The 13172-nt window shown below is 42.3% G+C and overlaps 1 protein-coding gene across 5 annotated transcripts in view; it reads right to left on the bottom strand.

Moving 5' to 3' along the window:
* Nucleotides 1-13172, bottom strand: part of SLC24A2 (solute carrier family 24 member 2) — a 275941-nt gene that overhangs the window by 37814 nt on the left and 224955 nt on the right. For all 5 annotated transcript variants that reach the window (XM_058432002.1, XM_058432003.1, XM_058432004.1 and 2 more), the window contains 2 exons: nucleotides 12244-12342; nucleotides 8692-8810 (listed from right to left, as the gene is read on the bottom strand). In XM_058432002.1, the coding sequence (XP_058287985.1) occupies nucleotides 8692-8810; nucleotides 12244-12342 (218 nt within the window). The remainder of the gene's footprint in view (nucleotides 1-8691; nucleotides 8811-12243; nucleotides 12343-13172) is intronic.

The following is a 13172-nucleotide window of genomic DNA, read 5'->3' as shown; positions in this document are numbered from 1 at the left end:
TGGTCTCGATCTCCTGACCTCGTGATCCACCCGCCTCGGCCTCCCAAAGTGCTGGGATTACAAGCGTGAGCCACCGCGCCTGGCCGGACGCAGTTTTTAAAAGTTGAATTTTTAGATTTTAGAATCTAAGGAATTTGCAAGTCTCTCCCCCTTCTACCCTCATTGTGAGTGTAATTAAAGGGTTTTGATGTGTCACAGCAGCAGGGATTATGATGCAGCAGGCAGGCAGTTTTGCAGTGTATGTGGGCCAAGTGCAAATCACCCATCTAGATTGGAAAAATTGAAATGTAAGAAAGAAAATGCTGGGTTCTGGGTGGGAGAGCATATTGCCTTGAATTGTCTTTCAAACCTGGCTAAATTCTCAACATCACTGGAAGCATTCCCTTTGAAACCTGGCACAAGACAAGACAGGGATGCCCTCTCTCACCACTCCTATTCAACATAGTGTTGGAAGTTCTGAACAGGGCAATCAGGCAGGAGAAAGAAAGGGTATTCAATTAGGAAAAGAGGAAGTCAAATTGTCCCTGTTTGCGGATGACATGATTGTATATTTAGAAAACCCCACTGTCTCAGCCCAAAATCTCCTTAAGCTGATAAGCAACTTCAGCAAAGTCTCAGGATACAAAATCAGTGTGCAAAAATCACAAGCATTCTTATACACCAATAACAGACAAACAGCCAAATCATGAGTGAACTCCCATTCACAACTGCTTCAAAGAGAATAAAATACCTAGGAATCCAACTTACAAGGGATGTGAAGGACCTCTTCAAGGAGAACTACAAACCACTGCTCAATGAAATAAAAGAGGATACAAACAAATGGAAGAACATCATTCCATGCTCATGGATTGGAAGAATCAATATCGTGAAAATGGCCATACTGCCCAAGGTAATTTAAAGATTCAATGCCATCCCCATCAAGCTACCAATGACTTTCTTCACAGAATTGGAAAAAACTAAAGTTCATATGGAACCAAAAAAGAGCCCACATTGCCAAGATAATCCTAAGCCAAAAGAACAAAGCTGGAGGCATCAAGCTACCTGACTTCAAACTATACTACAAGGCTACAGTAACCAAAACAGCATGGTACTGGTACCAAAACAGAGATATAGATCAATGGAACAGAACAGAGCCCTCAGAAATAATACCACACATCTACAACCATCTGATCTTTGACAAACCTGACAAAAACAAGCAACGTGGAAAGGATTCTCTAATAAATGGTGCTGGGAAAACTGGTTAGCCACATGTAGAAAGCTGAAACTGGATCCCTTCCTTACACCTTATACAAAAATTAATTCAAGATGGATTAAAGACTTAAATGTTTGTTAGACCTAAAACCATAAAAACCCTAGAAGAAAACCTAGGCAATACCATTCAGGACATAGGCATGGGCAAGGACTTCATGTCTAAAACACCAAAAGCAATGACAACAAAAGCCAAAATTGACAAATGACATCTAATTAAACTAAAGAGCTTCTGCACAGCAAAAGAAACTACCATCAGAGTGAACAGGCAACCTACAGAATGGGAGAAAATTTTTGCAATCTACTCATCTGACAAAGGGCTAATATCCAGAATCTACAAAGAACTCAAACAAATTTACAAGAAAAAACAACCCCATCAACAAGTGGGCGAAGGATATGAACAGACACTTCTCAAAAGAAGACATTTATGCAGCCAACAGACACATGAAAAAATGCTCATCATCACTGGCCATCAGAGAAATGCAAATCAAAACCACAATGAGATACCATCTCACACCAGTTAGAATGGTGATCATTAAAAAGTCAGGAAACAACAGGTGCTGGAGAGGATGTGGAGAAATAGGAACACTTTTACACTGTTGGTGGGACTGTAAACTAGTTCAACCACTGTGGAAGACAGTGTGGCGATTCCTCAAGGATCTAGAACTAGAAATACCATTTGACCCAGCCATCCCATTACTGGGTATATACCCAAAGGATTATAAATCATGCTGCTATAAAGACACATGCACACGTATGTTTATTGTGGCACTATTCACAATAGCAAAGACTTGGAGCCAACCCAAATGTACATCAATGATAGACTGGATTAAGAAAATGTGGCACATATACACCATGGAATACTATGCAGCCATAAAAAAGGATGAGTTCATGTCCTTTGTAGGGACATGGATGAAGCTGGAAACCATCATTCTCAGCAAACTATCACAAGGACAAAAAACCAAACACCGCATGTTCTCACTCATAGGTGGAAACTGAACAATGAGAACACTTGGACACAGGAAGGGGAACATCACACACCACGGCCTGTTGTGGGGTGGGGGAGTGGGGAGGTAAAGCATTAGGAGATATATCTAATGTAAATGATGAGTTAATGGGTGCAGCACACCAACATGGCACATGTATACATATGTAACAAACCTGCACGTTGTGCACATGTACCCTAGAACTTAAAGTATAATAAAAATATATATGTATATATATAAAAACTTAAAGTATAATAAAAAAACCTAGAAAAGATCTGGAAAAAAAAAATCTGCTTCTTGGAAACAAAAACCAAAACACTTTGCCATCATGCTAAAAACCGAGAAGTAAAAGTAAGGAATATGGGCCGGGCGCGGTGGCTCACGCCTGTGATCCCAGCACTTTGGGAGGCCAAGGTGGGTGGATCACGAGGTCAGGAGATCGAGACCATCCTGGCTAACACAGTGAAACCCCGTCTCTACTAAAAATACAAAAAATTAGCTGGGTGTGGTGGTGGGTGCCTGTAGTCCCAGCTACTTGGGAGGCTGAGGCAGGAGAATGGCGTGAACCCGGGAGGCGGAGCTTGCAGTGAGCTGAGATCGTGCCACTGCACTCCAGCCTGGGGGACAGAGCAAGACTCTGTCTCAAAAAACAAAACAAAAAAAAAAAAGAAAAAACAAGTAAGGAATATGTTCTTATAAAAATAATTTTATCTTTCCTTTTTAACACAGCAACTACAAACGCCATAATGTGATTAATTTATATACCATAGACCATACTAAGTAAATGCTAGTAAATTTTTTAAATAACCAAAAAAAAAAAAAAAATTTGAGAAGGTTGATAAATTCTCAGTGGCATCCCAGATCAGATTTCTCAGTGTTGGAATCAACAACATTGGATCAGCAGTTATTGGGAAAAGCTAATGATCACTCAGCCATTTAAAAAGTCATATTATTTCTTGGTTCCACAGAATATACAAACGAAGCAAAAACGTCATTCCTCTGTGAGAGTATTTTAAAAATGCTCTCTATTGCCACGGTAAAGACTATATGGCAGAAACCTCTCGGAGATGAGGTGAAAATGTGAAATTAGTTCACTTGTAAACAGGGTTTTTAAAACAGCAGGTTAATTACACAAGGCAGGCTAAACTCTCAGGAGAATAACAGTGTGGTGTATGGGGCTCATAATTTCCGTTAATAAAGTCAGGACGCACACCTCATTCTTCATGGAACTTGCTAAAAAGACAACTCAAAAGGAAATAAAACTAACAAAATGAAAAGCCATTGAATCACGTCCATGAAACTGTGCTTCAGGTGGCCTGATCATCCCGCGTTCACATCTTCCTACTGACTCTGGAGGCCCAGCCCTAATTCACCCCATCACCCAGGCTTTCCAGCCTGGAAACCTCAGCATCATCTGCAGCTTCCTTTTCTTTTTCACTTTCTATGACCAAGTCAATACCAAATCTTCCCAATTCTGGCTCAGAAAGGGCTCTCAAATCCAGCCTTGCCATTCATACTGCAGCTCATACATGGTCTACCAATAGACGCCTTGCCATCTGGGCTATTCAATAGCCATTAAAAATGTTACTAAGTACTGCTAATAATAGCACACACCTATGCAGTGCTTATAATGTGCCAAGAACGGTTCTAAGAGCATTTATCCTCACAACAGTGCTATGAGATAGACACCATTATTATCCCTGTTCCACAGAGAGGGAAAATGGATAACAGGTTGTCACTTTTCCAGGGTCACACAGCTGGTAAGCAGCAGAGCTAGGATTTGAATTCAGGTGGTCCATCCTCAGAGTCTGTGTTATAGTGACCAAAGCACACTGCTCCTGTTTTCATTTAACCCATTATTATTTTTAGTGTTGTTGCATTTTTTTTGGAAAAGGCAATGCAATTGCCTGGTTCAACATTCAAAAGTTATAGAAGGGTGCATATTAAAAAGCTTCCTTTCCATCCCAGTTTCCTACCACCCCGGCCCCTGTTGTGGAAGTAAGTAGCATGACTAGTTATTTGACAGCATTCCAAGCAAATGCTTATATGCTATTTCCCTTCCCCCCTTTTTTTCAGTGTACAAATATACTGGATACAATTTGGCATGTTGCCTTTTTCACCAAACAACATGTATTGGAGGTCATTCCATAGCAGTACATGAAGAGCTTCTCATTCCTTTTTTTTTCTTTCTTTCTGTTTTTTAAGACAGATGGTTGAAACTAAGGATGGGCAAACTTTTTCTGTAAAGGGCCAGATAGTAAATATTTTAGGCTTTAAGGTCCATATGGTCTCTGTCACATATGCTGCTATTGCTTCCTGTTTAAAAAAAGCTTTAGAAATGTAAAACCCATTCTCGCCTCATGGGTCGTACAGAAACAGGCTGCAGGCCAGATTTGGCCCGTGGACCACAGTGTGCCAATCCTGGAACCAACAGGTTCTTACTTCACCTCCCTTTGCCCAGTATTTTTCTATTCTGATCCCTCTTGACCATTCTAAGAGAATTGTCTTTCTATAAAACAAATCTGATGCTGCCACTGCTCCCTCTAAATCTTCTGCAGCTTCCCACTCCCAAGAGGGTGAAGTCCAGACTGGTTGGCAGTGCGCACAATGTCCTTCATGATCCACCTACTTCTCCTCCCCTCCACGTCTATCACACCAGTACGTGTCATCATCAGCTCTTTCCCTCAATACCTGCAACAACCTCTTTGCCCCACTATTGCCATAAACCCTCCTGCCCCCAAATCCAACCTCTAAGACACCGTGGCGCCAGGGATCTTTTACAAGTGCAAATCACATCTGCTAACTTCCAATGGCTTCTTGCTGCCCCAGACAGAAGTCAGCTTCCCTATCATGATCTACAAGACCTACCAGCTCTGCTTGGCCCTCCTCTCTGACTTCATCTCCACGATGCTTCCTCCTTCCACTCCTCTCTCTCCAGCCATACTGATTTTTCTCTTTCTGAAACAAGCTAAGTTTATTTCTGCCTTTGTGGGCGCTGTTCCTTTGGCTGGCTCCTTCTTGAACTTCAGTCTCAGTTCAAATGCCGTTTCCTTGGAGGCCTTCCCTCATCTCCCAACTCACAGGAGCCTCTCCACTTTCCTTCCATCCTATCACACTGCTTTGTTTTGTTCATGGCCTTTGTGGCCATGTATAACCACGTTGGGTTGTGTTTACATTCTCTGCTTTGCTAGAACACGTGGGCATCTCCAGTGCTCAGTACATTGTTCGGCACATATTAGATAAACGATCAAAATTTTCTGATTAGATAAACAATGGAAGAAATTTGAGCCAACTTACCTTTTCTAGTGGATATCTCCTTACTCCTTACCTTGTATTTTAGGCCCCAGTTCTATCATCTTTCTCTCCGATCACTAAACATGACTTTCCCTTTTAAGGTTTTACACCTTTGCACATGTTGTCATTTTGGTTTTTTCTTTCTTCTTTGAGGGACAAACTCCTACTCACCCATCAACACCCAGCTTGAATGGTGCCTCTTCTATGGAGTTTTTACATCTCCCCTATTTAGGACCAACTTCTTCCTCTGGCAGGCTCTCAGAGCACTTTGTATAGACGTCTAAGATCATACCAGGTCATAATTATTTACCTAACACAAACGTTCACTGATTATTTATACCCTGAATACTCCCCAAATATTATATACATAAAACCTTTTCACTTTAAGTACAATGAGCTCCTTCAAGGAAAGGACACCTCGAATGGTGTTTTAATGATAAATATGAATACATAATGTCGATATCTAGCATCTAACTCTGTAACAAGGGCTTTATGTACATTATTTCATTTAACCCTTATGATAGCTGCAATGAAGCAAGTACTGTTGCTATCTGCACTTCACAGATGAGGCAACTAAATTAAAGCTCAGGGAAGCTAGGTAATTTGACCCTGGTGGATCTAGAATTCACTACCAGGCTGTCCTACAGTGGGCCATGGTGACCTGCAGGCCCAGGTCACCTGATTGCTCTTGAGGTCCAGATCATCTGATTGCAAGTGAATACCTGATTGCTCTTGAACTCTGAGCCTAGCAGGGTGGTGCACAAATCTGTCCTGTTCCCCTTTGTAGAGATCTAGGGGCACAGTTCTGCTCAGAGAGGGGTCATCTGGGACTCTCTTGCTCCCCTGAAGCAAGGTCCTCCCTTGCAGGGCACAGATGTCCCTCTGTCAGCCAGATGGAGAGGCATGGGGATGAGGCTGCCCTCTGCACACCTGTGACTGTGCCATCCCCAAGGGCAGCCAGATGTCCTTGGGGCCTGCCTCCTGCTGCCACACGCTGCTTATCCATGTGGACATAAGCTGCTCTGCCAGCTCACTCTTGAGCTAATGCAAAGGGACCTCAGGGCTCTGGGCAGGAAGGTAAGGAGCATAGAAGGCAGAGGAGACAAGGGCAGAAGGAGCGGCAGGCTCCTTATTCTTTCTGTTAAATGAAGAAACTTTCCTCAGGAAAGAAATACGTAATTTCTATCAGAGAATAAGGTTAACAGGCAACAATTAGCATTTTTTTTTTCTTAAGAAGTGGCTGCTGGGTTATATTGACTGTAGTCTGGTTTCTATTTGCAGGCACTGTATCGCTTTTCAGCTCACTGGGGGAAATTCTGTCTAGAGAGTGCTTTCAAACTTTAGGGTAGCGCTACTCCAAGTATGGTCCTTGGACCAGCAGCGTCAGCGTCACTGGGGAGCTCATTAGAACTGCAGACTCTAGGCCTCATGGCAGACCTGACAAATTCAGAATCGGAATTTTCATATGACCTCCCCAGAGAATTTGTAAGTACATTAAAGTTTGAGAACACTGAGCTAGGTAAAATGCAAGTTCTAAAATGCCTAATTAACATGCAAGTTTGGGGCTCCAGGTCTTAGAAATTCTGATTCGCCTGATCAGGATGAGATCCAGAAATCTAACAAGCACCAAAGGTGGTTCTGCCTACATTTTGAGCAACTGTGTTCTAGAGGGAGTGGTGGAAATGGTACAGATGGACGGTCCTGAGATGAAATCTCAGCTCTACCATCTATAAACTAGGTAACCCCAATTAACTACTTCATCTCACTGAGCTTCAGTTTCCTCAACTATAAAATGGAGCTACTATCCGGGCGCAGTGGCTCACACCTATAATCCCAGCACTTTGGGAGGCCAAGGCGAGTGGATCACCTGAGGTCAGAAGTTCAAGACCAGCCTGGTCAACATGGTGAAACCCCATCTCTACTAAAAATGCAAAAAAAATTAGCCGGGTGTGGTGGTGCGAGCTACTCAGGAAGCTGAGGCAGGAGAATTGCTTGAACCCAGGAGGCGGAGGTTGCAGTGAGCTGAGATTGAGTCACTGCACTCCCGGCTGGGTGACAGAGTGGGAGTCCGTCTCAAAAAAAAAAAAAAAAAAAATGGAGCTACTAACGCCTACACCTTCAGCTGTGAGATTAAAGGTGATAATATATGTTGATATGGTTTGGCTCTGTGTCCCCACCCAAATCTCATCTCAAATTGTAATCTCCATGTGTTGGGGGGAGGCGCCTGGTGGGAGGTGATTGAATCTGGGGGGCAGATTTCCCCTTTGCTATTCTCGTGATATTGAGTGGGTTCTCATGAGATCTGGTTGCTTGAAAGTGTATGGCATATCTCCATTCCCTCTTTTTCTGTCCTGCTCTGCCACGGTAAGACATGCTTGTTTCCCCTTCACCTTTTGCCATGATTATAAGTTTCCTGAGGCCTCTCAGTCATGCTTCCTGTTGAGCCTGTGGAACTATAAGTCAATTAAACCTCTTTTCTTCGTAACTTCTCTATAGCAGTGTGAAAATGGACTAATACATACGTAAAATGCCTAGTACCGAAGCTGTGGCACATAGTAGGTGTTTGATAAATGTTAGGTTTTACAACTACTAGACTGAACAGTTCAAGTGGTTGTGCCATTGAATAATGGGTTGGACCAGAGAGTGTTAATTTCAACCACAGGGACAGAGAAAGCCAAAGGGGGCTCACTGAGTCTGATGGCTGTGGTTTCTCTATTACTTAACACTGACCTTAAAGACACAGAGAAAGGATTAGACTGCAGCAGGTATCAAGCTTTATCATACATTAAAAATCACCTTGGATGCTAATTAAAAATGCTAATTCCTATGTGCTGCTTCCCAGTGATCCTGTTTGATCCCACCTGGTATATGGCCCAGGGATCTGCATTTTCATCCCCAGGAGATGCTGATGCATGAGTCCTCCAACCTCACCTGGAGAAACAGTGGCTTAGAGAATATTCATATTCATTCAATAAATGTAGAGGCTGCTTCATGTGGGACCCTGGGGTGGCACTGGGAAATACACACCAGGAAGAGTAAGGCCCTACCTGATTCCTGCCCAGCTGAGAGCTGGGGCTTCCAAGGAGAATATAGGGTCTGTGCTGCCATGCTAGGACATCAGTAAAGAACAACAGCCCAGAAAAGCAATGGAGAAAAGCCATACCTGGGCTTCTGCATCTTCAATGTTGTGGGAGAGATTTCCATTTTGTACAGGTTCTGAAGCATCACTGGATGGTGTCATTTCAACATCTGTGCTGGTGCTGTTTGGAAGCTCAATTTTTTCTGTGATATTTAAACACACACACACACACACACACACACACACACACAGAGAGAGAGAGAAAGCAAATGGAATCAATGGGGGTAAAGAGCAATATTGAAAAGAACTTCCTAAAATGTTGGGCTAAAGCAGAGGATGGTGGTGTCCCAGGGGCGATAAGGCCCAGGGCTGATATTGAGCCAAGCGGGAAAGGATTTTTACTGCTCTTCCCCATGTCTTTCAGCATACGGTCTGCCCCCTTAATAGCGCCCTGGCTTCCTGCTCTGGCATGACACTTTACCTTGAGTGCCCTATCAGCTCCCAATGTATGCCTTTCTTGAGCCTAGGCAAATTTACCAACTAGCTATTCAGGAAACATGAACACAGACATTTTAAAACCAAAACCACACACAATCTACATACTCTTGTTCACACCCTGGACTGTACCCTTCAGATATCGTCTTACAGTAATATCTTTTCTTTGATACTGTACTCTGGAAAGGATATTAGCCAGGGCTTCAGGGTCCTAGACTTTACCCTGCTTTGATCAGGCTGCTGTCTTAGGCTAGTTCCCTTCTTCCTCTAGGACTTAGGAACCTTATCTGTGAAATAAGAGGGTTTGACAGGTTGACCTCCAAGGGACATTATGTTCAGCTGTAATTCAGGCTCTGTGAGTAGAAATTCTTCCAGTGCCTAGGTGGCCATGGGCAGGGCAGCCTGGTGAATGCTACTCAGCATACTCCACACCTGAGCATCCTATTGCAGGCAAGGTAAGGGGGAGCTGGACAAGTAATAGAGGCCAAAGGCTGTGTCATTCCTGAATCAGAGAGAACATTTAGGTAGAGTAAAGCCAGAGGGTCAGCAAGTGCAGATTTGACACTTGAGAAGTGACTCTAGGGTAATGGTTAAGCACTGGGAGTCTGTAACACTGGGAATCAGACAGGCCTGGCTTCATATTCTGGATCTACAACTTGTGCTGCTTCACCCTTTGCAAGTGACTCAACCTCTCTGAAATTCAGTTTCTTCATCTGTAAAATTGGGGTGATGGTAACAATACTACTACTACTATTACTGTTGCTACTACTACCACTAACGACGACAATATGATCAAAGAGTATTTCTGTAAAGATTACATAAGAAAATGCATATAAAACACTTAGCATAGTGCCTTGTACAGAGCAACCAAGAAGCATAAACTATTTGGATCCTTATCATAGTGACTGCCTTTCACTAGAAGAACTTTTTTTTGTCATGACAAAGAGGAGTACCTCCAGGTGATCAATGTTCCAGCACCACTGAGGTCTGCTGGACTTCATTGCGAGGGAAATTAAAAGGTTCCTATTGAAAGCACACACTCTGGCTGTTTTGGGTCAAATCATGGATTTTGGGATGGAATGAGGCTATAGTATGCTGTCAGGGTTGCTGGGGGTATCAGAATGCTCATCAGTATCAGATCCGAGCAGTATCAGCTGCTCATCAAACATGAGAATATGCTTTTTTTTTTTTTTCTAGCAACTTCAGAGGGACTAGACATTTCCATCACTGGTGCTTAGGAAAATAATTTGAGAGTTACATAAAAATTATGGAGTTTGAAGCAGCCAAATTTTGGAAATCATAGGGAAATATTTATGTTTATTTATGTATTTAGTTGTGGAATATAGACACATGAATAGCTTTAAACATGGAAAACCATAGAAACTCAAATTTACTTTATCTTTCCAAGTTTTTAGTAGTGACAGCGATATGTATGTGATGTTGTGCTGCATGTGGCTATGCCAGTTTATCTTAGTATGCTTGATTCAGTTATTTAAATAAAAAATTATTAAGAACCTTGGGTGAATAAAACTCTGTTTGGAGAAGTCTATTGGCTGATGTGATAAAACCTTAGGATTAGCCTGCAATGGTCAAATAGACCCTAGCAACACAAAATACTGGGTAAAAGGGGAGTTAAGATGTCCAAGAACAGAGATGAACAGATGAGCGGAGACTGCCTGCCAGGCATAATATCTAACCTGTGTGTGCACATCTTAGCTTATAAAGTGCTTTTAGACAGCAGGCTGAAGGTTCATAATAAAAGAAAATATGGAAATAAATCTTGGACTTACTTTTGAAAAGCATTAGCTAGTTACAAAGTCATTCAGAGACCCAATAACATTTTCTAGTTACAAAGTCATTGAGAGCCCCAATAACATTAGAAGAATCCTTGGCATTAAGTGTCCTACCTCCTTAAAAAAGATTAAATCCAAGTCTAAGGTTGGCCAGTCATTAGGAGGAGGACTGGGACTGAGCCCAGGAATCTAAGTCTTTTACTCCAAGCTACCTCATTCTATAAAAGACAAGTCAACAAGTGAAGCAGAAAAAATAGCTTGTGTAGTTGAATCTAAACATCACAAACAAAACTCAACCTAGGTGGTAGACTTTCATGGTTTGGCTTTACATTTTTATAGTACAAAAGCAAAATATGCTTATTCTGAAAAACTTTATAGAAGCATAAAGAAGCAGAAAAAGTATATATAACTCATAATCCCAGCTTTAGGAAGTAACTATTGTTAACATTTTAGCTGACTTCTTTCCAGTTTTTCTTTTCTTATCTAATTGCATCTTAACAGTTTCTCAGCCAAAAATTTTCCCTGAGGTAGAAGTTGGGATAACAGGAAAGGCAGAAACTCTTCTATGGAGTGTCAGTATTTTGAGAGCAATGCTGTTGAATTTTGTCTGCAGATAATTTTAGTTACTTGGGTAATAGCTTCGTTTATAGCATAGATCCAGATCAGGTTAAATTTAGTTTGAATTTAGAATAAGAGAGCTATATTATAGTTACAGACAGGAGAGAAAGAACATCATGTTCCAATTTAAAATAAGATGCCTGAATGTCACAATCTGGTCACACAAGAGCTCTGCAAAAGTCAGTGAAGAGACCTGGGGGCTGTTATTGCTGAATTCTTAAAAAACGAGAGGCAGCATCATCTCAAAAGGACTCTGTCACTCAGTTCAGGAGTGACCAAGTATGTGCCATAAGCAATGTCACAGGTATAAAAATCTGGTTACCAGTCAAGACTTACAGAAGGGAGACTCTCACCTCTGATTAAACATTAAATGACATTGTGTATGTGTGTGTGTATACGTGTGCGTGTATCCTGTTTATGTGGAATCCCTGAGATACAGTGATTTTCTATTCTTGAATGGAGATGACTAGTTAAGAGTTGGTTTTACTTCAGGTTCCTCAGAGAATAAATTTACTCTTCTTGGACTTCTAGAGTTACTGGTGACATACTGTGTCCATGCATACCCTGTACACACTAGGGCAAGAAGGACTCATTTCCTGTTGCGCAGGGAAGGGCTGTGCTGCAGCGGTGTGTGTCTGCACTGAGTCAGGGGTGCCCACGCTGGTCCTGACTCTCTGCTCCCCTCGCTTCCCCCAGGAAAGGTATGGGGTGGATGTTTCCCTGCACTCACCCACGTGGTTGGCAGCCCCATTCTGCCGCTCGTTCTCATCCACATGACATTTCTTCTTGGCGATCTTGTGGAGAATTGAAGCCTTTTCTCTGAATCTCCCTGAAGCAAGAGAAAGTGGCAGGAAGGAGACACAGTGAGAAAGAAGATAAAGAGAGAGTCTCAGGGCCAAGCAGGCATGTGGCCTCCTCGGTCACACTGCACTAACAGCATGACCACTCCAGTCTGTCCAACCCCAATGCACCAGAACCGTCCTGAAGGGTACTTTCTTGCCTTTGTAGATTTTTCAGCCCAATTCTCTATTTGAAAATCTCTTCCCTCCCTTCCCAGTTGCTCACAAAATTAACAAAAGCACCAAGCAACACTAAACCTTCCCTACTGAAGAGATCCAAAACGGGTCTAGAGAAACAGAGCTGCTCTGGAGGCATGGCCATTTCTCTGAAATGAAATGCTTATTCCAGACCAGATTTTGACAATGGGCTGGGAAGGAAAGCCAAGCCCAGGGGTCCTTTGAATTGACCTCAGTTTTCAAACATTTACACGTTGAGTATCCCTAACTGAAAAAACCAAAATCTGAAATCTGAAACACTTCTGGTCCCAAGCGTTTCAGATAGGGGATACTCAACCTGTCTTATAATTAACATTGCTGTTTCTAAATGAGTCAGGAACATGCATCACGGCTTTCCAAATTAGCTGAGTCAGCTGCAATTAAGGCATCAAGAAGGCAACTGATTCCATTTGTGGATTTAGGGCAAGGAAGGATCAACTGAGTGCAGCAAGTAATGTTGGTGATGAGATGCTTTGGGAATGGTGCTGGACATGCATATTTATAGCAGCACAATTCACAGTTGCAAAGTGGTGGAACTAACCCAAATGGCCATCAATCAATGAGTGGATAAAGAAACTGTTTATATATATATATATATATATAT

This window comes from Hylobates moloch, unplaced genomic scaffold, assembly GCF_009828535.3.
Source record: "Hylobates moloch isolate HMO894 unplaced genomic scaffold, HMol_V3 SCAFFOLD_19, whole genome shotgun sequence".
NCBI classification, from domain to species: Eukaryota; Metazoa; Chordata; class Mammalia; order Primates; family Hylobatidae; genus Hylobates; species Hylobates moloch.
The sequence above is the reverse complement of the archived record's forward strand: the minus strand, read 5'-3'. Positions and strand labels throughout refer to the sequence as shown.